Source organism: Clupea harengus, chromosome 4 (genome assembly GCF_900700415.2).
Source record: "Clupea harengus chromosome 4, Ch_v2.0.2, whole genome shotgun sequence".
Taxonomy (NCBI): Eukaryota; Metazoa; Chordata; class Actinopteri; order Clupeiformes; family Clupeidae; genus Clupea; species Clupea harengus.
In genome coordinates, this window is record NC_045155.1 from 21865953 (window position 1) to 21891978 (window position 26026).

Below are 26026 nucleotides of genomic sequence, written 5' to 3' on the forward strand. Positions count from 1 at the left end.
ATTAAGTAACAAAACAATTGTAACAACATACTGTTAATAAAGTTATGTGAATGTGGTCACTCAAATAAATAGGATTTTGACGTTTTTGCTTCCGCTCAACAGACGATGGGAGCAATGAAAAATATCAGGCCCTCCCATTTGATAAACACGTAAAGGGAACGCGTAGGCTGCGAAATGCAGAACAGAGGATAGAGGACATGCATGAAAAATGTGATGTGCTTCAAGGCATGTCATGCAAGTTCAAAGTGGTTCGAAATTTCAAATATACCCGTATCTCCAAACTGAGTTCCATTCTGCTATTCTGTCATTATTTAATGTCCACACCAAGACCACACCATTTTTTTCTGCAAACCACCACTCACAGACATACAGTATCACTTGATTATGTTTACAAAGCAGTTTAATAATCAAAGGCAGGTTCTTTTATAATTGCGTGTATCTAATAGCCCACCGAAAATGAGACATAACATTTAGTAATAACCAATTAGACACACATGGATGTAGGTCTAGAAGCAGTTTTCTTCCATTCTGTTTGGGTGGGCAGACAACCAACAGGTTTGGGCATTACTCAACCCTTGCCTACTCGTAGACACGCCCCTGCATCTAGACATACACACATGAATTTTAAAGGCACATGTTATTCTTCATGGCATCAACAATTAGCTTTAACATTACAGATCAGAAGGAGACAAGGGATTACAGATCTGAGACCTTTTCTTTAAAAATAGTGAAAGTGTGAAATTAAGTACACAAGGGCCTGCTTTCTTTATTTAAGGATTGTTGTTCACTTTACACTTAGAAAACAGAGGTAGTGAAAAATAACAAAGTAAAACCTGTCCTGTCAGCAGCCTCATAGACATACAAAAACCAAGCTTGAATGTACGAACCTTCAAATCCTTCTGATAAATCACTTTTTCAATATGAATGCAGTAACTTACTTTTGGAATATCTCTAAGGAACACAATTACATAAATACAAAACAATGCAGAGAAGCAATTTTACATGAAAACAAATTGCCAAGAAAAAAAGTCCTAAAAACATTTTCACATTAACGGTAAGCTGCCTTTTGGTGCTAGGATGATTCCAAAAACATAGAAGAGCCCCATGAGCAGGTTGAGTTTGGCAGTCTTCTGGGGGATTTTGGAGTAACACTGGCCGCGGAACTGGCGCTCCAGGGGGAAGGCCATGGGCAGCGTGAGCAAGGGCAAGGCCATGCTAATGGTGTAGCGTGTGGCCAGGATAGAGAAGAGTACATAAGGGACAAAAAGCAATAGATTATAAATCACATAAGATAGTGTAGGCCCCACCAGGATGGCCAAGGTGACAATGCCTGCCTGCTTGTCAGAGTCCATGTCTCGGGTGTTGTTGCTATGCAGGATAGCCTCTGTGTTGAGGGCGAGTGGCACGGCGTAGACCAGAGGCAACACTGAAAGATATCCAACCTGCACAGCATGTGCGAACATCACAGCCAGAGGGCCGAATGTGATGAGGATAACCACATCACCCAGGGCCACATATTTGAAACCAATTCCTAGAAGACAAATAAATGAGTTGGTTAAATTAGTGTGCACTTTTTCCTGACGTTCCACTGTCATGTTTCACCTAAGAGTAAAACATCTGAAAACATTAAAACAACATTTAAATGTGTGTACACAACCCTTAGCAAAACCATGCTGGACCACCACACAATTATATATGTGTTAACCAAAATGACATTCAGACAGAGAATACACAAGTCCAGTTGTGATGACACTGGAAATCTCGTTTTTTTGTTTTTGAACCTATGTACCACATTTAACTGAAATCTGATTGTGTGGGGTGTAACCCATTGGGTGATCTGACATGGAATGACACAATAACATTTACCCATGTGTAAATGCTTTTGAGCCCTGAATTGATCTTTTCCTAATTATCTCTGGTCTCTGCAAGATCTAAAAAGGTTTGTAGAGGTGACTTATCCAGTTAACATTCCTAAGGATGCTTAAATTGTTTACAAAAATGGACAAAGTATACTGCACAGAAAAGTATACTGTAACACTGCAAATGGCATACTTTTGAAGAATCCCTGTACTCAATCAGCAACTAAATATCGTTGTGATGTCGAATCGGGCTATTGCTATTCACACCACTTGTTCTACCCAAGTTCTCTGTAGCTTTTAGAGCTGTGAACAGTTTTAGAACTAAATGAATGTCATGCATATTAGGTGAGTTTTCTTTTCTTGTATTGATTTAGGCAAAGACAGAACTTCTAATTAGAAAAAAACAAGGATTCTTAAGGTAGCTTCAATTAAACGGCAAAAAGGAGGATATAAAATGTACTTTAAATGAACTTCACAACACCAATTCTGCGTCAGATCTGGCTGTCATAAACAACAGGCAGCAGTCCAGAGGGACCCATACTTTTGGCTGCTACATCAAAGAAAGAAGTCCGCATTTGTAAGAATACAGCAGATGTGTAGGCCCTTTTGAGAAATGTGGTACATACACATGGTGTAGGGATGTCCTGATCTGATCTCAAAGGCTGATCATTGCATTGATTGGTAACCTAAGCCTGATCTTTTGATTGATGTCAGCTGTCACACAGCTGTCATAAGCAGAGAGCACACGTTGTGGCAGGACATGGCTACAATGTCTGCAGATATGAAATATGAAAGCAGACCAACAGCTACCTGTAATGTCTGCAATGGCAGCATTTCATGAGGCGGTAGTAACAGAGCTGCCTTCAATACTACCATTTTGATACGGCACCTAAAAAGATAAACATTCAACGGAATACAGCGAGTTCACTCAGGTATCTCGGGCAAAGGCTGCACTGAAGCTACACATACTGGAGGGTATACTGAAAAGCATACTGAAAAGCAGGCAGTCGAGGAGATGCTGAACAGTTGGGAAATAGACAGGTCCATGTCATTTTGCGGGCCAATGCAATAAATATGAAAAAAGCAAAGGATAATAATGGGGTACCAAGCATGGGCTGTATCGCACACATGCTTCAGCTGGTTGTGTACAAGGGTCTGTTTTCTCAGTGCAGCATCACCGACACACTGGCTCATGCAAGAAAGATTGTGGGGCAGACTCCAGACTGATATGAAAATGCCAGCCAAGCTTCTACAGCAAGATCTGCAAGTTAAATGGAACACCACTCACTATATGATGCAGAGCCTTCTTGAGCCAAAACGGCCTCTCAGTGTCTGTGCAGCTGAACACAACATTCCAGCTACACTGACCGTGAACCAGGGAACACTAATGGAGAACACAGTGAAGGTCAGCTCCCTTTGTTGAACAGACAAGGGTAGTGAGTGCTGAGACTGCAACTGCAGCTGATGGGATCGATGGCATAACGGTCCTTAAACGTGTTCTTTCTTGAGAGCACAGCACTGGCCAGAGGATCAAGATAATAAAAAAACACTCTCCTAGAGGCAGTGGATAGACGCTTCAGCCAGTTAAGACTGAGCCATTCTACTGCATTGCCACTTTTTTTTGGATCCGAGATACAAACACAGGCATGTCGAGTACATTTACTTTTTGAATGCTATATTATGTCTATTTTGCTTTATAATGGATCTAATGTAAGTCAGTATTAATCATTTAAGCACATTTTTTTTTTCTTTTTAGTTCTTTTTTCATGTTGGTTTAGGCTAGTTCTGTTAATGGTGAGATGTTTTTTTTAAATTTAAGTACACATCATTTATCTATTTTCAGATACTTCAGAAAACCTGAGGCATGCCAAGGATGCTCTCATTCAATAGGCAGAGAAGATGGAGGGAGGGAAGGCTGCCAGTCAAGTGGCAGAGGCAGAGCCTGTGAAAAAGGCACCACGTCTAAACACAGCAAGCAGCAGTCTTGGCAGTGTCTCTGATGAGATTTTAAAAGAGAGTGAAACAGAGACAGGGGACCCGTTCAGATAGTCTTTTTTGCTTAGGAAGGTTCCTAACTGAGTGGCAGCCACGATAAGAGCTGGTAGAATGATCTAAATGCTTAAGAGGGGTGTTTCAGTGCTTCCTTTTGTATCTCCTTTAGCATAGGGAAGAAGATGGTATCGCCCCACAATTCCTTGCGGCAGCAACAAAAACCTTTTTAACAACAAATCAACATGCAACTGACCCACGTCAATAACATCCACCTTTGCATAATCTGTAGCCTAAGACCCAATGCAGACGGACTCTAGTTTGTCTGAACCCGGTGAACCCCGTCTCCGGATAGCCCTATCGTGCAGACGAACGCACTCTATCCGCACACTGTATCCGCACTCCCTCGAATCGGGGGTCCAAAGTGAGTAACCTCGAAATCCGATTGCTGTTGGTGTTCGTCTGCACGCTATCCGCATACCTAATCGGATTACCCCACGTGATCGCATCATTAGACCAGCCAGAACAACGGACACAACCGGCATTATTTAATAACTTAATGGGTTGCCATGGCGCAGTGAGTTTGGCAGCCAGTTTGGCAGCCAGTTATAACAGCTCTCCAGTTTAAAAAAAAAAAATTCTTCCTATTACCTTGCTCCTTTTCCACGTGAATTTCCCTAACGGGATTAATACAAATGTATCTATCTATCTGTTGTTAGGAAAGGGATGACATTAACAAGCCACACTTTAATCTATCACTGTTTAATCTATTTGCATCAGACCATTTTTGAAAAAACAGTTTTTAAAAGTGTCAGCAATAGCCTATATGAGCAAATCTGTTCTAAACTCTTTATTATCAATAACAAATATAATTATTTTTCGCGCCACCAACAGGCGTGGGGGATGTACTACAGCTGAGTCAATCGGATTCGCTGGGTTCATGTGCACGCGATTTAAAAAGTTGATATGTGTGAAAAATGAACCCGGGTTCAGGCAAACTAGAGTCCGTCTGCATGGGGTCTTAGACCCCATGCAGACGAAGCCTAGTTTGCCTGAACCCGGGTTCATTTTTCACACATATCAACTTTTTAAATCGCGTTTACACAAAAGAGTGGCACTATGTAAACAGATCAACGAATCTGACCATTATGATGACTTGCCATCCTCCTGATATACGCTCCAGAAAGTTAACACCAATTGTTATGAGTGGCTAAACCGATTCAACAATTAGGCTAGATACTATAGGTATTTGGAAATCGACTGAAGTCAGTTTGCAACCATGAAAAAGCGCAGCTATACCGATACACACCGGCTGCATGACATGAAGAATGACGTACAATCATGCATTTGACGTTGGCGTTCGGTGTAGCTCTGGTGTCATTGAGGTAGCTAATACTGCTATTGACTCCTTATTAGGGAGCTAACGTTAGCAATATAAGATACTATCTTAGATATATTTTCACAAAGGGTTATTATTATTACTAACAACAAATGTAGGCTATTGTTGAGGGCTTTGTCCTTCACGTACTGTAGGCTACCTCTGAAGTAACGTTAACGCTAGCTAGTAGCTATCGCTATCGTTGTCTGACAGGACTAAAGCTAACGTAACATTCATCTGTTTTGAAACTTCCGTCTATAATAAAAAATCTTTTCACGTCAGATTTGCTCATATAGGCTATTGCTGACACTTTTAAAAACTGGTTTTTGAAAAATGGTCTGATGCAAATAGATTAAACAGTGATAGATTAAAGTGTGGCTTGTTAATGTCATCCCTTTCCTAACAAAAGATAGATAGATACATTTGTATTAATCCCGTTAGGGAAATTCACGTGGAAAAGGAGCAAGGTAATAGGAAGATTTTTTTTTTTTTAAACTGGAGTGCTGTTATAACTGGCTGCCAAACTCACTGCGCCATGGCAACCCATTAAGTTATTAAATAATGCCGGTTGTGTCCGTTGTTCTGGCTGGTCTAATGATGCGATCACGTGGGGCAATCCGATTAGGTATGCGGATAGCGTGCAGACGAACACCAACAGCAATCGGATTTCGAGGTTACTCACTTTGGACCCCCGATTCGAGGGAGTGCGGATACAGTGCGCGGATACAGTGCGTTCGTCTGCACGATAGGGCTATCCGGACTCGGGGTTCACCGGGTTCAGACAAACTAGAGTCCGTCTGCACTTGGCCTAATGTAAGTGCAGTTGGATTCTCTTTGCACCGTGGTAGTCAGGTACAGAGTTACCTTGCAGAGCAAACCATCCCATTGTCAGACACCCCACTCTAGTTTTATTATTATGTAGTTTTTATTATAATGCTGCCTTAAGCAGAAAGACGTTTTGTTATTGTTGCTGTGACAATGTGTCAATGTTAAAGCTGTTACACCACTTCGAAGTGGAATTGTGATTGTACCACTCATTTTGAGTGTTCTTGTTTTACCACTTCAATGCTGCACTTAGTGGAATTAAGGTGTTTATAAAGACATCTTTTAGTTTGTTTACTTGATTATTTTGTAAAAAAGAAAAAATGAAAACCAATGCTCCATGCAAGCAAAATTGTGATAAGACTAAAATATTTTGAGTCTGTTTCCTTTGTTAGGCATATTTTGTTTAAATGCATTGCAGAGCTATTCAATTGTCAACATTGGATTGATCTTAATAACTTGAATGTACTTAAAGTGTGCACTGTGCTACTCTATTATCTAGGAAAAGGCAAGTATCAGATCGGGACTCGACAGATGCTCAATATTAAATGACTCAGATTGGGATTGGGGGCAAAACAAACTTGATCAGGACATCCTTAGTATCCTGTAGCCTTAAACAAGCCATGATTCCTTGCATTCACAGTGTTATGAAGAATAGAAATGCATAAGGCCTCTAACCAATTAGCTGCACCTCATGCAGAGAGGTGGGTAAAGGCAATTAGCTGCACCTTATGCAAAGAGGTGGGTAAAGGCAAGCCTGATGTTCCTACAACAGCAGTCAAGCACTCATTTTACAGTCTTGATTTTCCAGCACATGCATCAGTCCACCTGGGCTGAAGGCTATTTTTGAGACAGCATCTGTCACGAAAATTAACATTGTGTACACACACAAGGTTGAATAAACTGTAGAATGAAAAAAACTAAATTCTGTTTTACCTCCTGTGTACAGAAAAGAGCTTGAGAGGCCACCAAAATAAATGAGTGCCAGGTGTTCTAGCCTAAGGGTGGAGAGGAAGAAGAGCAGTGTGGCACAAAGACAGCCAACGGAGTACAGGACCGCTCCGAACATCACCACATCCTGTGGCTCAAGGATCTGGTCCACCAGTGTGCGATCGTCACTCTTCTTATGGTCAATGCCCTTGGAGAAGTCATAGTAGGTATTCACCAGATTGCCAGCGCCATGCACGACTAGTACAGCCACTGCACACACCAGCAACACCAGCAGGTCCACTTGACCTTCAAGTTTATAAGCCAAGGCACTGCCCAGAGCTACTGGTGTGAGGGAAGCACTAAAACTCCAGGGACGTAGAGCCAGCACATAGGCTGCACACTTGTGTTTGACATCCATTGCCACCCTTGTAATCCCTGATGAGTTCTTAATGTCTGTGTGGTTGTTGTAGACATGTCCCATCAAACCTGTGCCATCACCACCCACAGGCTGTATGGGGTCTTGCTGACCATTGGAACCCGCTGTTAGAACACACGTGGATGAATCAGAGTAGGTAGATTTACTCTGGGCCATTGCCTGGTCACAGGTTTCCAAACACCTCGAACAAGGTGTATACCCCGTAGGCTATAAGAAGTCGAACCTGTCCCTAAAATAAAAACAAATATGGAAAAGACGGTCAGCAATCTAGATTCAAACCCTCTAAAAGCAGTTTACACAAAAGAGTGGCACTATGTAAACAGATCAACGAATCTGACCATTATGATGACTTGCCATCCTCCTGATATACGCTCCAGAAAGTTAACACCAATTGTTATGAGTGGCTAAACCGATTCAACAATTAGGCTAGATACTATAGGTATTTGGAAATCGACTGGTCAGTTTGCAACCATGAAAAAGCGCAGCTATACCGATACACACCGGCTGCATGACATGAAGAATGACGTACAATCATGCATTTGACGTTGGCGTTCGGTGTAGCTCTGGTGTCATTGAGGTAGCTAATACTGCTATTGACTCCTTATTAGGGAGCTAACGTTAGCAATATAAGATACTATCTTAGATATATTTTCACAAAGGGTGTAATTTGATTAACTATGTGAATTGAGATAATACCAACATTCCCCAACTTTTGGCTTTGCGTGAATTTACTAGGGCAGGTAGCTAGATAAGGTAACTGTTAACGTTAGATACGCTAGCTAGCAGGTCAGCACACGTCTGTCGTGCTAGCAAGTTATCAGTTGGCTAACTAAGCAGATTAACTTGAGCCAGCTAAATTAACGTTATACCACAATATCCCCCATTTCACTTAGTGTTAACTCACGGTACAACTCACTGTTCAGAGAGATATATCGCTGAAATACCTACCGAAATGTATTGGCAATGTCCTTCTGACAAGACTTGAAATTCATTATTTGGTTGCCGCTAATGTTAGTTAGCAACGGACATTTCACATATATTAATGCATCACTGTCATAACAGCCGGTAAACTTTCTTTAGTTCTGCAGTCTCTGCTTCCAGAGCATTTCAAGACACCAGGCAGTCGCCATTTTGTCCACGTAATATCACTGTAAGCGCGTCAAGAAAAGAGTCCCACCACCAAGTCCCACCATTTGGTTTCAATGCCTTTGGTTCCTCTTGGTCTCGTGCGAAAGCCATAACTTTTAGTAGCACCAGTGGGAGACAGTTTACAGTTTTTCATAGTCGCTTTGGTACATTTCTCGAAGTGCATTTCTTGAAACAATTCGTATAAACAGCACCACACAATGAATTACATATTTGTCAATGAACATGTCAGTGCCATCAGAATTACATCCTTGTATCTGAGGCTTTGATTACAATTACAGTAGCCTACAAAGTTAAAGTGACACATTGCTGTTTGTGGGAGATTGATTGCAAGAGGAACAGGATTCACATTTATGCTTTTACTATTTGTCCTGTAATTTATGGACAGGCCATATTGTGATACAGAAAAGAAAGACAAGGCTGTTTTACAGCACTGCATAGTGTAACCCACCTAAATAAGTGGATCAAATAGTCGCGTGAAAATCTTTCACGCGACCGTCTCCAAGGAGATCTTTTGTTTTCTTTTATTAAAACTTTTCCTGACACCTTTGATACACCCCGTTTGATTTATGCTCCTCAAAGAAACCCTCTTTTGACTTTTAAATCGATTTTCCCTTTAATTAATATTTCTTCTTTTAAGTTACTTTACTTTACTTATTAACTTAGTAAAGTAATCGTTTTCCTTGACTAGCGTAAACCATCTTGATCTTTCATTTGGATCTCCGATTGGTTTTTTGAACACATTGGAATGTTGGATGGCGAGCTAACCCAGATTGACCAGATTGAACTGAGGATCCAGACTGGAACCAGCTAAGAAACACATACACTGATTTCACTCATTACACACACTATTTGTTTTGTTTTGAACTGGTTAATTGTATTTTATTTGATAATTAATAGAGCTCTCTTTTCTTTTGTATCATTGTCTTATTGTTATTATCATTATTGTTATTATTATATCATTATATTTATTAAAACTATTGTATTTACCATAAATTGTATATGCTTTTATTATTGTCAGTTTTCTTCCCCCTCCAATGCCGAGCCTAGAACTAGCCTAAACACACTAATAACTACGAGAACCCGAAGCACCTCTATCCTAGCGATAGAGGTCATATGCATAGATTGTTCCGCTCCCAGTTGAGTACAGGGGCGCTACAATAGCACAAAGGAATACATGCAACATTAGATATGTAAACACAGGAAACACCACTTAGGAAGAACTGAACATGCACAGCTGTATGGGCCTCTTAGGCTGCACTGGACCTGCACAGCTGTATGGGCCTCTTGGCCTCTTCCTCTTCTTTGCCTTCTTACCCTTCTGCCACACAGTGATCGGCCTACTCCTCTTCTGCCCAGCTGTTCACCCTGTTAATTTCCTTGTTCTTCCATTGTCAGAAATTGTAACACTGTATTGTGCTCTGTCTATATACTATAAACAGATGCACTCCTGAGCTGTTATACAGAACCGGTTGGTCATTGATTGATCTAACGCTTTGCACATTCCCCTTCATAAAGTGAAAGTCAAGATTCACCTGAGGGCAATTCATCAGGAGACATTTACCAAATATGCTTGACAGATTATGACAACATTGTAGCAGCAATTTCTAATTGCCTACCACGGGTGGCTGAGATGGATTTGGTTCTGACGCGTGTAGGAAAGATGAGAAGTAGAGGTGAGTCCAGTTGGTCCCTTTGACCGTTTATTGTAGAATGGTGGATAACAAGTTGTTGGAAATAAAATAAAAGATATTAAACTAAAGAGTCTTTCGTAAGGCACATGGTTCCTTTGCAAACGTCCTGGCACACGGTCAAAAAACTGTTGCCTTCCTCAGCCACGCCCAGATGCTCTGGCTGCTGGATTTTAAGGCCTTTCCCCCTTGGGCTCCACCTTCAGCCTCTCAGGTAAAGTTCAGGTGTCCTCTAGATGGGGTAAAAACACCTACGGCCATAGTGTCACTCATTCATTCTTACACACTCTCACACTTGCACATACTAATAAAGAGAGATAACATAAGAATCAACATAAAGGTTAATTTGGCTCCTACATACCGGCCCCTAATTGTGTTTGTAGAGGCAAAGACAATTATTTACATTACAAAGGAGCCATTTCTATTCGCAGTTTAGGTATTTTCAATCATTAGGCAATCTTATTATGATCTCAAAATATAAACTCAAAGTGAATAAATTCACTTATCTTGAACTCTTTCGGCGTTCATGGTTTTACCTTACAGTCATCACCCTCGAGCAGTAAACAGATTTTGGACACTGGCCTCTCCAGTACACTCGTCCTAGTTTGCAGCTTCACTACACGGACATGGCCTCTGGCATCAGGCTTGGCCTCTAAGACTCTTCCCAGTAGCCAGGAGCTGCGAAGAGCGTTGTTATCTGCTATTAGTACAATGTCGCCTGGGACGAAGTTTCTTCTGGTTCTTGACCACTTTTGTCTTTCCTGGAGGAGAGGGAGGTATTCTAGCAGCCATCTCTTCCAGAATAGCTCGGCTATATACTGGACCTGTCTCCAGCGTCTTCTGTGGTAAAGGTCAGAACTTGAAAAGACTCCAGGGGGCAGAAGTGGGTTAGTTCTGTACAGAAGTATGTGATTTGGAGTTAGGGCTTCTAAATCTTGTGGGTCATCAGATACTTTTGTTATAGGCCGGCTGTTGAGAATTGCCTCAACTTCACAGAAAACAGTGGTTAGGCCTTCATCATCTAAAGTTTGCTGCTTCAATACTGAACATAGGACATGCCTTACCATTCGGATGAGGCGTTCCCAGAACCCACCATGGTGAGAGGCAGTGGGGGGATTGAAGCTCCACTGAACTCCCTCCTTCCTTAGAGTTTGTTGGATCTTTCTGTGTTCCATGGCTTGAAGTGCTTCTCTCAGCTCTCTCTCTGCACCTACAAGGTTAGTGCCATGATCGGATCTCATGTGTTGTGCTGGGCCTCTTCGACACAAAAAACGTCTGATGGCATTGATGCACGAGTCTGTGGTTAAAGAACAGGCCACCTCCAGATGTACTGCTCGGCTGGTCATGCAGGTAAAGATACCTTTTCAGCATGCTCCTGCCCCTTCTCACCTCAAAAGGGCCGAAGTAGTCAAGACCAACGTTCGTGAATGGTGGCAAGTCTGTGACAAGTCTTTCACCTGGCAGATCAGCCATCTTTTGTTCACCAGGTTTTCCTCTGTTCTTTCTGCAAGTCACACAGTGAGAGAGAACCTTCCGTGCAGCAGTGTTTGCATTTACAATCCAGTATGTTTTTCGTACCTGGGATAGCATATGGTTCCTTCCTCCATGTCCAGTTTGAGCATGGATGTAGCGCAGGATCAGAGTGGACACGTGGTGGTCTTTGGCCAGAATGGCAGGGTGTTTCCTTTCCTCTGGCATTGCTGATCTCCTCAGACGCCCACCCACTCTGAGAATGCCACCATCCAGCATCGGATCCAGTCTGTAGATGCTGCTGCCTTTTCTCACACAGGATGCTCCCTCTTGCAGCATGCTGATTTCCTGTGGGAAACTTTGTCTCTGCACATAGGTAAGTATTGCATTTTCTGCTCCTTTTAGATCTTCAACTGTTATTGATTCTTTCATGCTAATCTTGACAGACCTTGTGTTTATTCTGTTTGCCCTTTGATACATATAGTCGTCCTTTGAGTCCTTTCTTTTCTGCACCAAGTGCCTCAATGCATCCTTCACTTTCATTATCCATGCAACAGCTACTCTCAACTTCAGCCAATCTGAAAAGTAATTGAGTAACTTGTCTGTGGGCCTTTCCTCACATGTCTGCATGATGGAATTAACTGTTACAGATTTTCTGACCTCTGGGTCATCCGTACAAAGCTGACTCCTGTCTATTGGTTCATTTGGCCAATCCTCTTCTGATGACCAGAGGAACTCTGGTCCACGGATCCATCTTGGATTCCTCATGAAGCTCTCTGCACTCACACCTCTAGAGCAGTCGTCGGCAGGGTTTCGCTTTGTGTTAATATATCTCCACTGAGACACTTGTGTGGCTTCCCTAATCCTAGATGTCCTATTCGCCACATAGGTGTGGAAGCGAGTGTGGTCATTTGAGATGTACTTTAACACAGCTGTACTGTCAGACCAAAACACTGACTTATCTCTTGTTGATGGTAGTTCTGCTTTGAGCATTCTGTCCACTTTAACTGACAAAGCTGCTGCGGCTAGCTCCAGCCTCGGGATGGTCTGCCTTTTTAATGGAGCTACTCTCGCTTTGCCCATCAAGAATGCTATATGGACCTTTCCTTTTGCGTTAGTCATTCTGAGATAGCTGGCTGTTCCATAGCCTAGCTCACTGGCATCAGAGAAATGGTGGATCTGGCTGTGCACTGACTCACCAAAATGATGTGGCTTGAAACAGCGTGGTACCTCAAAGCCTTCAAGCAGTGACAGCTTACTGTTCCAATTTGTCCACTGCTCAGATAGAGTGTGGGGAATGGTCACGTCCCATCCAAAGTTCTGTCGGCATAGTTCCTGCAACAACAATTTAGCTGGCAAAGTAAGTGGACACAGAAAGCCTAAGGGATCGTAAATTGAGCTTACCATGGATAGGATGCCCCTTCTGGTAAGTGCACGTTCACTGATTGTGATGTTGAACTTAAAGGAGTCACTTTGCACGCACCATTGAAGTCCTAAGGCTCTCTCCATGGGCAATTGATCCTTGCTCAAGTCCAATTCCTTTACCTCTTTGGCTCTGTCCTCCTGTGGAACAGTAGCAAGGACGGCTCTGCTGTTGCTTATCCACTTTGATAAATGAAATCCTCCTTGGTGACAGACTGTGGTGAGGTTTGAGATCAGCTTTACTGCTTCCTTTTCTGTGGGCACAGATTTTAAAACAATCATCCACATAAAAGTTCTCCATTATTGTCTTTGTTACCTCAGGTGGGAAGTTGCCTGCATTGTCCTGTGCAGTCTTTCTGAGTGCAAAGTTTGCAATGCTGGGTGAAGAGACCGCTCCAAATAAATGAACAGTCATGCGAAATTCTGTAGGAGCATCATCCACATTTCCTTGTGGCCACCAAAAGAAGCGCAAAAAGTCTGTATCACCTTCTGTGACCTTGACCTGATGGAACATGGCCTGTATGTCTGCCATCAGTGCTACTGGCTCTTTTCGGAAACGTGTCAGCACTCCTATCAGTGTGTTTGTCAGATTTGGGCCTTGGAGTAGTTCACAGTTGAGGGATGTTCCCTGAAATGTTGCACCGCAATCGAACACTACTCTGATGGTCTTCTTCTTTGGATGATATACCCCATGATGAGGGATATACCAAACTTTCCCATCAGTTCTGTTCACCTGTGCTGGGGGAACCATTTCAGCATAGCCCTTATGAATGACATCACTGAGGAACTCTCTGTACTCCCTTTGATAATTCAGATCTCTTTTGAACTTCCTTTTCAGATTCAAAAGGCGTTGCTCTGCAATCACACGGTTGTTAGGCATTGTCACCTTATCAGCTTTAAAAGGTAAGTTAATGCAGTAGTGACCCTCTATCACTTTAACAGATGCATTGGCAATGTTCAAGAACTTCTTGTCATCTACTGACATTTCACTCTTTTCATCATAGACTCTCTCATTGAAATCAGTGTTGTATTGACTCACCAGAAGTTCTTGCAGGTTAACCAGGGAGATCCTATTAGCAGTCACTGTGGCCTTGTCCACACCTTTACTGCATCCTCCCAATGGACCATTGACTACCCATCCTAGTAGGGTTCTTACAGCATAGGGCCCATCTTCTTGTGAGTTGATCACCTGCCAGGGTTCCATCAAATTTGCTGCATTCATGCCAATGAGTAAATCAATGCCAGAGTCTATTTGGAGTAATTGGACTTCACTGATATAAGGCCATTTCCTTAAATCCGCCTGTGTTGGGATGTCGTCCTTTGTCACCGGCATAGACCTTTGAGTGAAGACTCCAGGTAAAGGAAGGAAGTTGTTGCCTTCGAGTTCGCTCACTTCTAGACCTGACACCAACGTGCTCTTGACAGGCCGTTCTTGTGACATTGTCTTTAGCAAAACAGTTGTTGGTTTCCCTTCCAGGCTCAATTTCTGCGCCAGCCTCTCCGTGCAGAATGTTGCTGAACTGCCCGGATCGAGAAAAGCATAAGTTTGAATGATCCTGTTGCCTTTCACAGACTTCACTTGAACAGGTAAGATTGAAAGTGCACATTTAGAGTTCCCGGCCCCATTATGCCGACAAACATTGGACTTCACCTCTTTGATGTTCTCTGGTGGCTCTGCTGACTTTATGGTCTCACCTTTGACCTGAAAGTTGATGTGAAGCACACTGGGATGCATTCGGTTGCAGATGTTGCATGACAGACGCCCTGCATGGCAGTCTTTGCTTCTGTGTCCTGTACGCAAGCATCCAAAACAGAGTGCCTTTTCCTGTAAAAGATTCAACTTTTCCCTGTGTGTTTTCTTCTTGAAGTCAGAGCAGTGCTCTAGACTGTGAGCACCATCACAGCAGAGGCATGGGAATTTGACATCACTGTCCATATTTGAAGTCACTGGAGTGGTTACTGCTGCCACATTAGCTGCATAACTAACATTGGGCCTAAACATGGGCTTGCTTACCTCGGGCCTTTTACTCTTACTTGCAACTGACTCTTGGATATCTCCAAATACTGGGTTGGAACATATCTTTGCCTGTTTCTCAATGAACTGTACAAGATCTGCAAATGTAATCTTGCTGTTGCCATCCAGTTTCTCCTGAGCTTTAGTCCTCCACTTATCCCTAAACTTGAAGGGTAATTTCATGACTAAGGCTTTCAAGGTAGAGGCAACATTCAGTTCCTCCATGTAATCCAGCTTTGTCATGGCATTACAGCATCCTTTCAGAAACAGAGCATACTCATTCAAGGCCTTTGGGTCTTCAGGCTTCAGGATAGGCCAACTAAGAGCTTTCTCAATGTAAGCGGTGGAAATGTTATACTCATTGCCGAAATGTTCATGCAATAAGCGCTTAGCTCTGAGATAACCCTGATCTCCATCCATATGCTGACAGCTTTTTACTAGATCCCTAGCTTGGCCCTTTGTATATTGTTCAAGATAAAACAATCTGTCTTGTCCATTGTCTGTTTTACTCTCAATGTTATGTTCAAAGGAGTTCATAAATGACCTAAACTCTAAGATATCTCCATCAAAGACAGTAACCCTTTTAGGTGGCAATGTAGATAATTGCTGCTGTCTAAGAAGCATAGACGTGATTTCGTTTTGTCTATTTAAGATCGCAATTAGACTACTGGGAGCTACATTGTCCTGTAACGACCTGACCTGCTCTTGTTCAGGCAGCATAGGATCTGCCTGGGAGATTACAAGATCATCAACCAGCGGTCTGTATTCTGTACTGAGCTCAACTTTGTCAGAGTGATCAATGGCTTTCTCCCTAATAGGTTTCAAAATAGCATTACCTCGAGTTGCACGATCTGCCTGCATATTCAATGCAGACTGTGACCTTTGAGCTGGACCTACGGCCTCTGGGGTTTCCTGGAGTAACCAATGTCCTATATGGTCACCCAGTTCACCTTGTCTGCTGCTTGCTTGAAACAAAGGTACGTGTTTCGCTCTATCCTTTGGTCGAACAATCCTTTCTTCAAGCATGTTGGTTGTGAGAGCCACTTGTTGCAGTGTGTCCATGTTGGCGAGTTCCAGGTTCCTTTCCTCGAAGTACGCGTTCATGCCATCAGCTGGGGTAGAAGCCACTTGCTCCTCAGCACCAGCATACACTGCAAGCTTGGCATTTGTAGCAGACAATTCAGCCTCAAAATTCAAAGTCTCCATTTGCCTTCTAATTTCTTCTCTTTCCTTGGATAAAAGTTGTTCTTTTCCTTCTAAAGCATGCCTTTCTTTCATAGTAGCAGCCTTGGCTAAAAGTGCTGCCCTCTCAGCCTGTGCTACCAGACGAGCTGAGGATGAACTTGATCTTGAACTTTTAGATCCCCTACTAACTGAAGAGATGCTGTCCTTGGGACTAATTTCATCTTCTTTCTCTGCTGGTGGTGCAACTACAGGACAATATTTAATCCATTTATCAGCCCCTTTCCTAAACTCCTCAATAACAATCCTCTTCGGTTCATACCACTGTCCTGTGTCTGTAACACATTCATCCTTTGACAGAAGCTCTTGATATTGTTTGTGCAATTCATCAAACTCCTCCAACACCTCTGTATATTTCTGTAGGTTCTCCTTTACTTGCTCCAGGTTTGCTGGATCAGACATGAGTTCCCTCATCTTATTCATTTTGCGAGTCAAAGCAGCCAATTTATTCTTTCTAACTTGTTTTGCTTCTTTCTTCTTATTTTCTAACTCAAACATTTCTTTTTGCTTTTCAGAGTCAACAGAAGTAACCGCATGGTCCGCCATATTGGAAACTGAACCTCTTTTCTCAACTTGACAAACTTAAAAGTCCTTTTTCTTCAAAAATATAACTCAATAATCCACAAAAGTGATTCTTCTTAAAACAATAAACAAGATTCCTTTCAAAGTTTTTTCGTAAACATACCGATTGCTGCGGATTCACTTGGATTCAACCTTCCACTCACAGAGTGGCACATGCCCTTGAATTCACAATCCCTTTGTTCCCGTATCCAATGCTGCTTTCTTCAAAGTACATCCATCCAAGGTAGTTTTTTGACTAATTGTAGCAGCAATTTCTAATTGCCTACCACGGGTGGCTGAGATGGATTTGGTTCTGACGCGTGTAGGAAAGATGAGAAGTAGAGGTGAGTCCAGTTGGTCCCTTTGACCGTTTATTGTAGAATGGTGGATAACAAGTTGTTGGAAATAAAATAAAAGATATTAAACTAAAGAGTCTTTCGTAAGGCACATGGTTCCTTTGCAAACGTCCTGGCACACGGTCAAAAAACTGTTGCCTTCCTCAGCCACGCCCAGATGCTCTGGCTGCTGGATTTTAAGGCCTTTCCCCCTTGGGCTCCACCTTCAGCCTCTCAGGTAAAGTTCAGGTGTCCTCTAGATGGGGTAAAAACACCTACGGCCATAGTGTCACTCATTCATTCTTACACACTCTCACACTTGCACATACTAATAAAGAGAGATAACATAAGAATCAACATAAAGGTTAATTTGGCTCCTACAAACATGGTTCATAACTTTTGCATGTAATGACTTATGCAATGGATTAATGCCTAGATGTTTTGGGGGATAAGACTATTCAACAGATGACCAGTATAATACATTTTGATCAACATGACATAAGCATTTGATAATGTAAGAAACAGCAGACAATTGTACATAATCATTTGCAGAAATGTGCCAAAGCATTGGCTATTTGTTCAAAATAATGAAAAATTGTTTAGATAATGTTCTGATCTGAGAAATGTGCCAAAGCAATTGAGAAAAATTTTAACCAAAGGCACAAGCATTAAGTTAGTGATACAGAATAGAGCGGGCTTATATACAGACACATTTTACAGGCTCAGGGAAGACAAAGATGTTAAAACACCAGGAAATCACACTAGGGCATTCATACAGCACACTGACTCTTACACGCTAACTAAAAATACACAAAGAAATTAACAGATGGGGGAAACACCAATCACTCCAATTTAAAACATGAAACCCAACTTCTACTATTTTGTATAAGTTGAATGCTATCTACGGTATGTAATAATTTCAACACAAGTTTCCAAGTGGATGTATATACTGTAAGACTGTAGTAGAAGGATGTAGAGAAGCACCTGAAAGAACCTGGACAGTACTCACATTTACAACCTTCTTATAATTTACAATAATATCGCATTCCACATTCTTTGTGAAACAAGTAATTTCATACAATTATGAGACTGACGCTCATTCAAAAAGGAATGTCTGTATTGACTAATGCAATAAAAAAAGAATAGATGGAACTAACAGTAATCAACGTTTCTGAGGCCATGAATCTATTCCATGATGGTGTTCGTGTGGCAAAAGTGTTCATTGACCCAAATGACTATACAGTAATTTGGCATGCTGTTCCTTACAAACCTCTCATACTCTAAGGCATCACTGTGGAGGTAAGATTTTGTGTGCTGTGTTGTTGTCTAATATAGTGCCAAATACTGTTACTGTACACTGTAAGAAATGTCCATATAATTAACACTGAAATGCCGTAAAATCATGACCAGTCAGTTCGGCGTGTGATGTGTTTAGTAGTTTGGTGTGTGGTAGTATGGCTCACGATCTCTAGCGTGGCGGGACCGCAAGAGTTGGCAAACATCTCTGACCAAGATTGCGGAGGCTGAAGCAGGCTGAAGATCCCCTTCCACCATGCTGTAACAGTATGAGCTTTTTTGCACTGGCTGATATAGAAATGCTGAGCAAAGTAGTGTCACAACTGAAGCCGTCTACATGCCCTCTTGATCCCCTTCCCACCAAATTTTTTAAGACCATCTTTGACTCTGTGTCTAAGGACATTCTAGCCATTATAAACTGTTCCCTGCTTACAGGTATTTTCCCATCAGAACTTAAAACTGCCCTGGTGAGACCCCTCCTGAAGAAAAGCAATTTAGACTCTTCAGTTCTAAACAATTTTAGACCCATCTCTAACCTTCCCTTTCTAAGCAAAATCCTGGAAAAAATTGTCTTTAAACAGTTAAATAATTTCCTAGATGCTAACTGTGCATTTGACACCTTCCAATCTGGTTTTCGCTCCAATCATAGCACAGAAACGGCATTAGTCAAGGTTGTAAATGATCTCAGGATTAATGCTGACTCCAAAAAACTATCTGTCTTGGCCCTTCTGGATCTGAGCGCAGCCTTTGATACTGTTGATCACAATATCCTTATTGATAGACTTGAAAATTGGGTTGGCCTCACTGGTCCGGTCCTAAACTGGTTTAGGACCTATCTAACTGGCCGGGAATACTTTGTCGCCCTCGGAGACCACAGCTCAAAAAACATTTGTATGACCTGTGGGGTCCCTCAAGGATCCATTTTAGGGCCCTTACTTTTCAGTCTATACATGCTACCCCTTGGTAGTGTAATTAGGAGGCACAACATCGACTATCATAGCTATGCAGATGACACCCAGCTCTATATTTCTGTAACACCCAACAACTACAGCTCTATTGATTGTTTGGTAAATTGCATTTCTGATATAAATGTATGGATGTCACAAAACTTTCTCCAGCTAAACCAAGATAAAACAGAGGTATTAGTCATTGGTGAAAAAAACGAGAGAGAGAAACTAACTGCACACTTAAAAACACTAGCACTTAACACCAAGCACCAAGCCAGAAACCTAGGCGTCATACTTGACTCAGATCTCAATTTTGAAACCCATATCAAAAATATAATTAAAACATCTTTTTATCACTTCAGAAACATTGCTAAGGTGCAACCGTTTCTCGCTCAGGCTGACACCGAAAGACTGATGCACGCGTTTATCACGAGCAGGCTAGACTACTGTAACTCGCTTTTGTCTGGTCTACCAAAAAAAGCCATTAGTCAACTACAAACAATACAGAATGCAGCAGCGCGAGTCCTCACTAAAACAAGACGGAGAGCGCACATCACACCAGTATTAAAATCACTGCACTGGCTACCTGTTAGTTTTAGAATAGATTTCAAGGTTCTCCTACTAGTCTATAAATCACTCCATAGTCATGCACCTGAATATATAACAGACATGCTCTCAAGGTACACACCCAGTAGATCCCTGAGGTCCTCCGGCACTGAACTTCTAACAGTTCCAAAAGCCAGGACAAAGAGACATGGGGAAGCAGCTTTTAGTTTCTATGCCCCCAACCTTTGGAACACTCTGCCAGAATACCTAAGAATGGCCGAAACGGTTGAAACCTTTAAACATGCACTTAAGACATACCTCTTTGATCTCGCTTATCACTCACTGTAAAATGTATTTAACATTTATGGAACATTTATTTATTGACTTATTTCTGTCTCTTTTCAAGTATTTGTACCCCCCCCCCCCCCCCAGCAGCTGTCTCTTAGTTTGACGATAACTGTGCTGAGCAGTCCTTTATGGTGCCAGTGCGGTTAGTACGTAATTTCCTGTTCATTTATCTCTGGCAAAATCTGTGTCTTTTTATAAGTGTTTTGTAACTTGTAAAATGTATTTATTTAACATTAATGTAACATTTATTTATTTATTTACTTATCTGTGTCTCTTTACAAGTGTTTGTAAACCCCCCCCCCCCCCCCCTTTTCTTTCCTACTGTGAGGCGCATTGTGTTACTTCCTTGTATGAAATGCGCCGTACAAATAAAGTTTGATTTGATTTGATTTGATGAAGCAAAGCCATACAGCATAAATCAGATAAATCATGCAAAAATGCTTGGCATGCTCTGCCTCCTCATCTCACTGAACAGGAGTTTGTTTTGGTTATTTCATTAGTTTACTTTACCGCCAGCAGCCAGGTGAGCAGACATTGGCTATGAGTTTGGCTCGTGGCTAAGAACACGCGCCTGTCTACGTGAAGACCTGAAGAAGGACATAACGATCAGTACTAGAGGTGGTAAGCTAACGGGCCGTATACATGCCAGTGAATTCTATATCCCCATTCATTTATGTTGGAGGCAGCAAATTGTAGATGAGCGAATTGGGCGAAGCAAGCGAAAAAAGTTGGGGAAAGTTTAATCTTATGCAAATTAAGGTCGAATTTCGCCAGCAGCGGCCAATCGGATTGTTTGGTGTTGTCTCTGAAAGTTCGAAAATTGAAGGACTATGGCGTTGTTCGGTTGTTAATTTGCTAAAAAAAAAGCTTGGAGGGCCTTGTAAGGGGTTGTTGTTGTTCCTGGTATGTTAGATATTTAATCCTGTGCTTACTTACTAACAGAATGACACTTCTGATACACGCCATAACACGCCCACTCAAAGGCATGGCATGTATCCGTACCATAACAGTTAATTTGGTGTTAGAAAAAGAACATTTGGCTGTTTTTGACCAAGGATATATTTTGCAGTTAAAATAACGCAGTTAGCATACAAATCTAAGAGGGCGGTTTCAATAGTTAACATTAGCTAAGAATGATTACCTGCTGTTTTTGCAGCAAAACACTAGAAATGTTAAGGGGTTATGTGTTACACTGTAGAGTTCATAGGAACGAGCCACGTTGTGTTTTTAAATGTGATAGTACTGACTGCAAGTGGACATTTTGCACTTATGCAGCTTTTAAGGCTCATTTCTATGGTGTTCACAATGTGCTGCACCCCCTGTTACGGCTAAATATAGCGGTGCAGCCGTTGCAGCACATTTTTAAAGCGCCATTTCGCTGTGTGTGCGGGAATTTCAGACTGTGAAAGAACTAATATCCCACGTAAAAGAACACGTAGTGGAGGGGCAACCTATGGCAAGTAAAGTAACTGGTTGTAAAGATACATTCACCGTGAAGTAATCTACTGCTCACATGTACGGGTGCAGTTCCATCTGGTAGAGTAAGAGCAAGTAACTCATGCATGGCTACCAGGGTTCCCCTCATCTCCTCCTGCATTGATCTGCATTGATCTCCGGCCAGTAGCAGTATTGTCCCTGTATTGATAAACAGTGTGATTGAGTCAATATAGGCATAAGTTATGAAAAGAAAATGACGTGGTGTGTAAATGTAGTTTTGGAAACACAATGTAATGTAATGCTCCTGATATAAACTTAGTGGCTGTCCATCTCTTTCCAGAAAACAGACATTTCTTATCTTTGCTTGACTGAAATCCTCACTGATCTGATCTGTCTCCTTTGGGCCAAATTAGCAGGAGCCTTTTCATCACACCAACACAAACCTGGTGAATGTAACCAATGGAGAACCATGCCACCACATCTATAGAGAGGACAGCTAATTGTGTATCACCATGGTTTCGCCTTCGACTAGTGCGTAACTTGCAATTACAGCAGTTACATTTCTGCACTTCTTTCTTTCTTTTTTTATTTCATTTTGTTATATTTCTTATGTAAAGTAGTATTTATTTATTGTTACACCAGGTTCTATTGCTCGTAGCTTGAATATTCTCTCCCTTGTACGTCGCTTTGGACAAAAGCGTCTGCTAAATGACTAAATGTAAAATGTAAATGTAATGGTTTGATTTTTGACCTAAAAGTCTCATCGGTTCGGACAGAACTGGCCCCATGCATGCAACAGTAGTATACCATCAGTGTTCAACAATATGCCAATGTCATGGAGGGGAGCTACTTCTTCACCAGATTCTCCAGTGTGTCTTATAGCTTTTGTTGTAAAGGAAAATAAAAGTAATCCATTCCAGACACCAGCTGTGGATTTCTCTTGGGGTCACAGAAGTGTGCGGGTAGTAGAGGGTGGTTCACCATGTCCATTGCTTTTGTCATTTGTACACAGAGCTGTGTCTAATGTTATTTTCACTGGCCCAATTAAACAGGGACATATCTCGACCAGTCTCCCTCATGAGGGCATCTCACCCAGGGACATATCTTAACCCGTCTCTCTCACCAGGGCACCTCACCCAGGGACATATCTCGACCAGTCTCCCTCATGAGGGCACCTCACCCAGGGACATATCTCGACCAGTCTCCCTCATGAGGGCACCTCACCCAGGGACATATCTCGACCAGTCTCCCTCATGAGGGCACCTCACCAGGGACATATCTTAACTAGTCTTCCTCATCAGGGCATATCTTGCTCCATGTCAGGACACTCTCCCCATGGCAGGTCCATGTCAGATTAGGACTCCTCTCTTTCAGCATTCCCAGGAAATGACTGTACATGTGGTGGGTTATGTTCCAGGTGAGATGACTGTACATGTGGTGGGTTATGTTCCAGGTGAGATGACTGTACATGTGGTGGGTTATGTTCCAGGTGAGATGACTGTACATGTGGTGGGTTATGTTCCAGGTGAGATGACTGTACATGTGGTGGGTTATGTTCCAGGTGACATGTACATGTGGTGGGTTATGTTCCAGGTGAGATGTACATGTGGTGGGTTATGTTCCAGGGGAAGTGACTGTACATGTGGCCAGTGGCTCTCCAGGCACTCCAGGATACTTCCCTTGTCTTTCTCTTTATAGGAGCAATGCTGTACCACACATCAAAATGAATCATTATAATGCCAGATTACATGCAGATATTCCCATAGACTGGACCTTGTTGAGAACAGAGTGCAGACAAGATTGAATCTCACATGGAAAATTAATTCTATCTTGTCAATTGGTAGCCATTACATAGTTGAATTAACCTCCCCTACACTCCCGTCGCATAACCCTAGTGTAACATAAGTTTGACTTTGGCCCTAACGTTACTGTGGCACAAGGTTTCTGCTAGCATGGTTTTTATCCCACCTATTATAGCCGATAATGTTAGGAAAAAGTTAGGTCAACATTAGCTTTGACATGTAACTGAGCATCATTACTAAAAGAGAAAGTATCTCTGATGTTATTATAGTCTATGAATATTGTACTGTCGTGGCCCTAGATGTGCGCTGACTGCTAACAGGTTAGCCATATTAGCAAAAGCATAGTATGGTTATGGTACTACCCACCCAATCAATGACATTAGATTATTGTGGTGGGTCACACCTAAACTACCTCACCGCTAAACGAACTATAAAAATAGCTAAAATGTATCATAAACTATTGATTACTCGAATGATAACACTAATATAAAATATAAAACTAAACAAACTTACTAACGTAAAAAATCTCATCTAATCTCATCAAAATCCGACCACCACAACTGTCCAACACCAAGAGACTTGATTGTTACCCAGTGCTAGTATTTAGACCTAAAGAGCACAAGTGGAGGAGTCCCCAGAGCAGAACTAGAACCTCAAGAGTCAAGAACTAGATTGTGGTCAAATTAACACTGGAGATCAATACGGTGTTCTTAGGTATGGGCAGTATTTCAGATATCGAACTACTTCAGTATGAATCCTTGTGTAGCCGATTCAGTGCAGGTGCCCAACTGCATAGAAGGCAAAACACTCTCAAACTTGAATATTCCCACCACCATGTTTCACTGTTGGTTTCATACACTGTGGTATCAATCACTCTCCTATTCATCTCCCTACATACTCCCTTCTATTAGTACCAGAAATCTCAAACTTGAAATCATCAATAAATAGGATGTTTTTTTTCAGTGATCCACTACAATATTCTGAGTATGACTTGGCCCACCCCAAGCATTGGGCCTAGTTTTCCTTTAGACTGCTACTCATCTTCTGACACCATAGATACTAGCAGGCACGTGCACAGATAGACCCTTAGTGGTGCTCAAGCACCTGCCCTTTTGCCCTGGATGAGAAAAGTGCCCCTTCTGCTGGAGCCAAATTTTTTCTTCATTCATCAATATTTAAGAATAAAAATTACTCTCTGTCATCAATTCCCCCCAAATGTGTTTTGAAATATGACGGGGCATTTATTTGAGTTCTTATGAGAATTTCGCCCCGACATGCTACCCGGCGCTCACAAGCCCCACGCGCCCCTCCCTCCTCCTCCTCCACGTTTAGTGCTCATGCAGTGCTGAGCGCCAGGCTTCTTCTCTGACCCGCAGCATCAAACAAACAGGTAATGACGGTGTTTGTGCAATCCCCTGACGTTGTTTGGTGATAAATTAACCACAACATTAGCGCCGCTGAAAACATTATGTCGCAACTGGTCCGACGTTTCCTAAAAAAATAAACAAACACAAAACAAAACTGATTTCAAAGCCTTGTCCAGCTGTTTACTGACGTTTGTCATGTTTAATGAAGAGAGAGAGGGAGAGAGATACAGGCAGACAGACAGACAGGCAGGCAGGCAAGCAGGCAGGCAGAGAATTTAAAGGCAGTTTTACGGTTCTACAAATTAGACTAGTTCACTAGTTTTGTTTCATTTAAAATCGTAATTATTGAAACGAAAGGTAGGTCTTAAGTTGGACTACATGACTATATTATTAGTGTAATGCTGCTTATGCTTCAACTCAGTCAGAAAACAGTAAAAACAATGTGTGTGTACTGTGTTGTCAGCTTTACAGAGATAATGTAAGTCACTCTTGATCATTATGCACAACATTGATTTATCTCATTTACAAAATTTGCAGCATAATGCCAAGAAAAGAGAGACTCCAAAAGCAGAAGGACAGGGAACTGCAGCAAGCAGCTCAGGGTAGCAGCTTTCTTTTATCTTGGATCAGGCCATCAACTAGTAAAACAAATAAGGGAGAATCAGTAACCCTACCTGGTTCAGAGGAGCCCATCATGGATGAGGAAGGACAGACAGAGTGTAGGACTGAGTTATGTTCAGGAGATAATTTGAGTTAGTTTGTTAACAAAAATAAATATTTAAGTTGAGAATATCCTACTGTGTTTTTTATATATTTATTTATTATTTATTTTTTTTAATTTCATTAATAATTTTGGCGATGGGTGCCCTTTTTTGGTTTGAGCACCTGCCCCCCAAAATTTCTGTGCACGTGCCTGGATACTAGACAGGAATCTCTTGACATCACTTGTGGTGATTGCAGTGCCGTTCTTTATTTAGCAAATGATGTA

At 41.9% G+C, this 26026-nt stretch overlaps 2 protein-coding genes across 2 annotated transcripts; both read right to left on the reverse strand.

Annotated features, from left to right (window-relative positions):
• Positions 1 to 382: 382 nt before the first annotated feature.
• On the reverse strand, positions 383 to 14897 carry ubiad1 (UbiA prenyltransferase domain containing 1). Its single transcript, XM_031565573.2, has 5 exons — positions 14839 to 14897; positions 13877 to 14663; positions 11830 to 12069; positions 6985 to 7621; positions 383 to 1531 (listed from the first exon to the last, which is right to left on the reverse strand). The coding sequence occupies exons 1-5, from the start codon at positions 14895 to 14897 to the stop codon at positions 1044 to 1046; spliced, it is 2211 nt and encodes a 736-aa protein (XP_031421433.1). The 3' UTR covers positions 383 to 1043.
• LOC116220330 lies at positions 11617 to 13398 on the reverse strand. Its single transcript, XM_031566773.2, has 2 exons — positions 11830 to 13398; positions 11617 to 11755 (listed from the first exon to the last, which is right to left on the reverse strand). Exons 1-2 carry the CDS (start codon positions 13228 to 13230, stop codon positions 11732 to 11734), a joined length of 1425 nt encoding a protein of 474 aa, XP_031422633.2. The 5' UTR covers positions 13231 to 13398; the 3' UTR covers positions 11617 to 11731.
• Positions 14898 to 26026: the final 11129 nt, after the last annotated feature.